This window comes from Apodemus sylvaticus, chromosome 1 (assembly GCF_947179515.1).
Source record: "Apodemus sylvaticus chromosome 1, mApoSyl1.1, whole genome shotgun sequence".
In the NCBI taxonomy this organism is placed as follows: Eukaryota; Metazoa; Chordata; class Mammalia; order Rodentia; family Muridae; genus Apodemus; species Apodemus sylvaticus.
The window spans coordinates 102,211,975-102,215,865 of record NC_067472.1 but is presented as its reverse complement, the minus strand read 5'-3'; the positions used below and the strand labels follow the sequence as shown (position 1 = coordinate 102,215,865).

Below are 3,891 nucleotides of genomic sequence, written 5' to 3'. Positions count from 1 at the left end.
CTGTCCTCATTGAACTGATGTTAGAGTGATGCTCTGCCAAATGTGAAAGAACATGCAGAGTTGGATTGCAGGTTTGTATTTAGAGTCACTTCTTAACTGGGGGGCAAAGGCACTTAGTTTTAGACTAAAGACATTATACTTTACCAGGTCAGTTTTTGTTCAGTTGAATAGCTTATAATAGGCTGTATGAATGTGAGTGACCTCCAGCAAAACTCACTCAAAAGCCTAAAATGTCTCACCATACCAATGCATAGTCATTACATGCACTATAAGCAAAGACAGAAGAATGACTCATCTATCAAACTACCTTGAGAGGATGCCAAAGTTAGTACTGCTAGCTACTAATCTATATATGATATATAAATACACACATTCACATCTGCTCCAACATGCCTTTTGCTTCCTTGATAACAACTGTTCTAAAAGAATACAGTGATACCTCTTGGTGCTTTTTGATTTGTGTTTCCCTAATATTGAGTTTCTTTTCATAAATGTGTTAGAAATTTGTGTGACTTATTTGAAAATATCTGTTTTAATTTGTTTGTATTTCATGTTCTTTCTACTGAGTTGCATGGGTTCCTTACATACTTTGCATAGTAATCCATTGTTAGATATTAGTTCACAAATATTTTCTCCCATTTTAAATTCACTATCATTTTGTTGATTATTCTCTATGCTATGAAGAAAAGTTAATATTCCCATTTTACGTGTTCATTTTTGTCCCTTTTTATCCATGCTTTTGGTGGTAGAGCTTTCTTTAAAATGTTGACTTTTGCTGTTGTCTATTAAAACAAACCGCTCACTATGTACCCCAGGCAGACATGGCTGTACTTCAGGTTCTTGAATGCTGCCATCACAGGCATGCACTGCAAACCTGGTTCACAGCCAATATTAATAAACTTTACTCTTCATTTTATTCTAGATATTTTGCACTTTTATATGTTAAAGTTTTGGTTCATTTTTGAGTTTAAGGCAAAAGTTCAATTTCATTTCATTTTGATGACTTTATCCTGTAATCTCATAATTGGTCTCCAATTGTTCTTATCTATCGTATGTATGACTCTAACAGCATTGCCTTGCAGTTGAGCATAAGGAACACTTGAAATTCTTATTTTGTCTCCAGAATTTAGCATGACCTAAATGCTTATAGAGTGGGGAACTGTAAACATGAAGTATTGCCAAGAATAATACAAACAATTATAAAACTAAGAGGCGGAAAAGTGGAAACCAGTTCAGAGAGAGCCCAATCTCCATCCTCTTAGTGGATATTTAAGACAGACACACTAGGGAAAATGAACTTCTGTTTGCTATGAGCCCAAGAAACCTTCCTAAGTCAGCAAAGACTACCAGAGAACAAAACATTTCTGTTCCTATTCTCTGTAGTCCATAGTATTTACTCCCTATTAACACCTCAAACCCTCTAGTGCAAGCTGAGTCTCTAAAGATTCATTATCATTGATAATGGAAGAGGCTGGGGACAAGAGCTCAAGAGCTCCTGGGTTTCCTCTTTGTAACACAGTGGGGTTTTCTAAGATAAAAGAGGTCAGGAGAAAATGGAAAGTGTTCATAGAAAAGCAAGCAAGGAAGATACCCTTTAAGAGTAATGGACATTTGAGGCAGGAGAAATTAAACTGGAGTCTTTGAGGTACTGGGCAACAAGTGGAAAAACAAGGGACAGTTGTGACAAAAATTAAGAACAACACAAAAACTATAAAACATAGTGTAAATCTATGTTGTAAATTAAACCCTTACTTGACTTCTTTTCTAAGAAATGGCTGTCATGGAAGGTTACCCACAGAAGGACCACTTACTATCTCTTCACTTATCACAAAGCCCCAGAAGTCAATTAGCATGAAGACAAACTGAATGCCTTGCTTCTGAACTCTCACTTCTACTTTGGTATTTTATTCTTAAATAGCTGTAATTTAAATAGAATGACATGACTTTCCCCCTCACATCCCTTCTCCAGCATGCCCCAACTGCTTTATCCCATAAATGCTTCACATTAATCCTTCCAAGAAACACAAATAATTAAAACACACCATTGAGAAGAAAGTAAATATCATTTATTAGATTAAAGGTAGATGCCCAAAGGCCTTCATCATTTTCCCCACAATTGGTAGTTGTTCTCTAGGGGACATATAACCTTTGTGCATAGACAACAGCAGGAAGGATGCTTAGTGGTACTTGTGAGCCAGCGCAGTGGCCACTCCAGCCACCACCTTCTGATAGGCGGCCTGGGCAGCGGGGGTGAAATCCTTGCCCAGGTGGTGGCCCAGCACAATCACGATCATATTGCCCAGGAGCTGTGGGAAGATGGAAGAGGCATCAACATAAAGTAGAACCACAATACAAGATACTGAAAGCCCATTGCAAATAGAATTGCAGAAATAATCTTAAAAGACAGGGAGAATGGCAGCTGGGTTCTACCGGTCAATTTTGATAAGAATTATTCTATGAAAGATAACATTTATATGCAAAATATACAATTCCCTTTTGCTCTAGCCTACAAAAGCCAATTATCACTCTATTATTCTTTAGAGCTGTGAAATGAAGCAGAGAATCGTTTAATTTTTGGTGCTCAGAGTAAGTTACCAGGAAATATTTGAAAGAAAACAGAAAGCAGATAAAAGAAGCCCTTTAAAAAATTAAAAGCTTACAGAAGAAAGAGGAAATGACAACACAAAAGAACAGAGAGGAAGCAGCGACTGTGATCAGAAGATAAAACAACTGGACTCTTGTCAATACTCCACATTTCACATCCACACACCATCATCACAACTGCTCCCTAGAAGCACTTCCCCTTTCCTGCTGATAGGAAGGTGAGCAGGAAACCCAGGGGAAGGAAACCCAGGGGGCGCCCATCACACTCACCCTGAAGTTCTCAGGATCCACATGCAACTTGTCACAGTGGAGCTCACTGAGGCTGGCAAAGGTGCCCTTGAGGCTGTCCAGGTGTTTCAGGCCGTTATCGAAGGCATTTATCACCTTCTTGCCATGGGCCTTCACATTGGCGTTACCCATGATAGCAGAGGCAGAGGACAGGTCTCCAAATTTGTCAAAGTACCTCTGGGTCCAAGGGTAGACGACCAGCAGCCTAAAAGGGAAACACAGCCAGGGGACACTGAAAGTTAGTGCCTGCTGGAAAGCAGAGCTGTCTCCAAGCACCCAGCTTCATCTTGTGAGCTGCCTTGTAACCTGGATACCAACCTGCCCAGGGCCTCAGCGCCGATTACATCAGCGTTCACCTTGCCCCACAGGCCTTGGACAAGACTCTTCTCAGCGTCAGTCAGGTGCACCATGGTGTCTGTCTCTGAGCTTGCAACACAGCAATATCAGAAGCAAATGTAAGAAGCAACTGGTCCTGCTCGGCTTTATATGCCCAAATCTAGCTCCTGCCCACACTGTCCTGTGTGAGTAGATTGGCCAATGCCAGGGTGTGGCTCTGCAGGGTGAGGCTTCAGAAATGACAACCATACATCCTCAGGGTGACTGTGGCCCAGGCTTAGGCATTTGAGTTCTGGGTCCTCACTCTGAATAGTGTCTGTTCTTATCCTTGCAGCAAACTCTGCTTCTAAAACATCTTTAAATACTGTATTTATGAATTCTTGCATTAATAACATAGTTTGTTAGATATTACCTCTTCAATATTGTTTACCACACAAATGAAAAATTAAAGCACATTATACATAAGAAAATTTGCCTGTTTTGTTTTGTTTTGAGGGGTTTTTTTGCTTGCTTGCTTGCTTGCTTTTAGTTTGAGTTCACTAGAGGATCTCCCCTCTTATGGAACAGAAGAAAGAAGACAAAATAATTATTATTCTATTGGTGTTCTATTTTTCTTCATGTTTTGAAGAAATCTTCATGTAGGAAAATAAATATATATTCATT

General features: G+C 39.6%; 1 protein-coding gene across 1 annotated transcript; it reads right to left on the bottom strand.

The window, feature by feature from the left end:
• Positions 1-2,044: 2,044 nt before the first annotated feature.
• Positions 2,045-3,362, bottom strand: LOC127664144 (hemoglobin subunit beta-1-like). The gene is made up of 3 exons (XM_052156004.1): positions 3,211-3,362; positions 2,875-3,097; positions 2,045-2,306 (listed from the first exon to the last, which is right to left on the bottom strand). Exons 1-3 carry the CDS (start codon positions 3,300-3,302, stop codon positions 2,178-2,180), a joined length of 444 nt encoding a protein of 147 aa, XP_052011964.1. The 5' UTR covers positions 3,303-3,362; the 3' UTR covers positions 2,045-2,177.
• Positions 3,363-3,891: the final 529 nt, after the last annotated feature.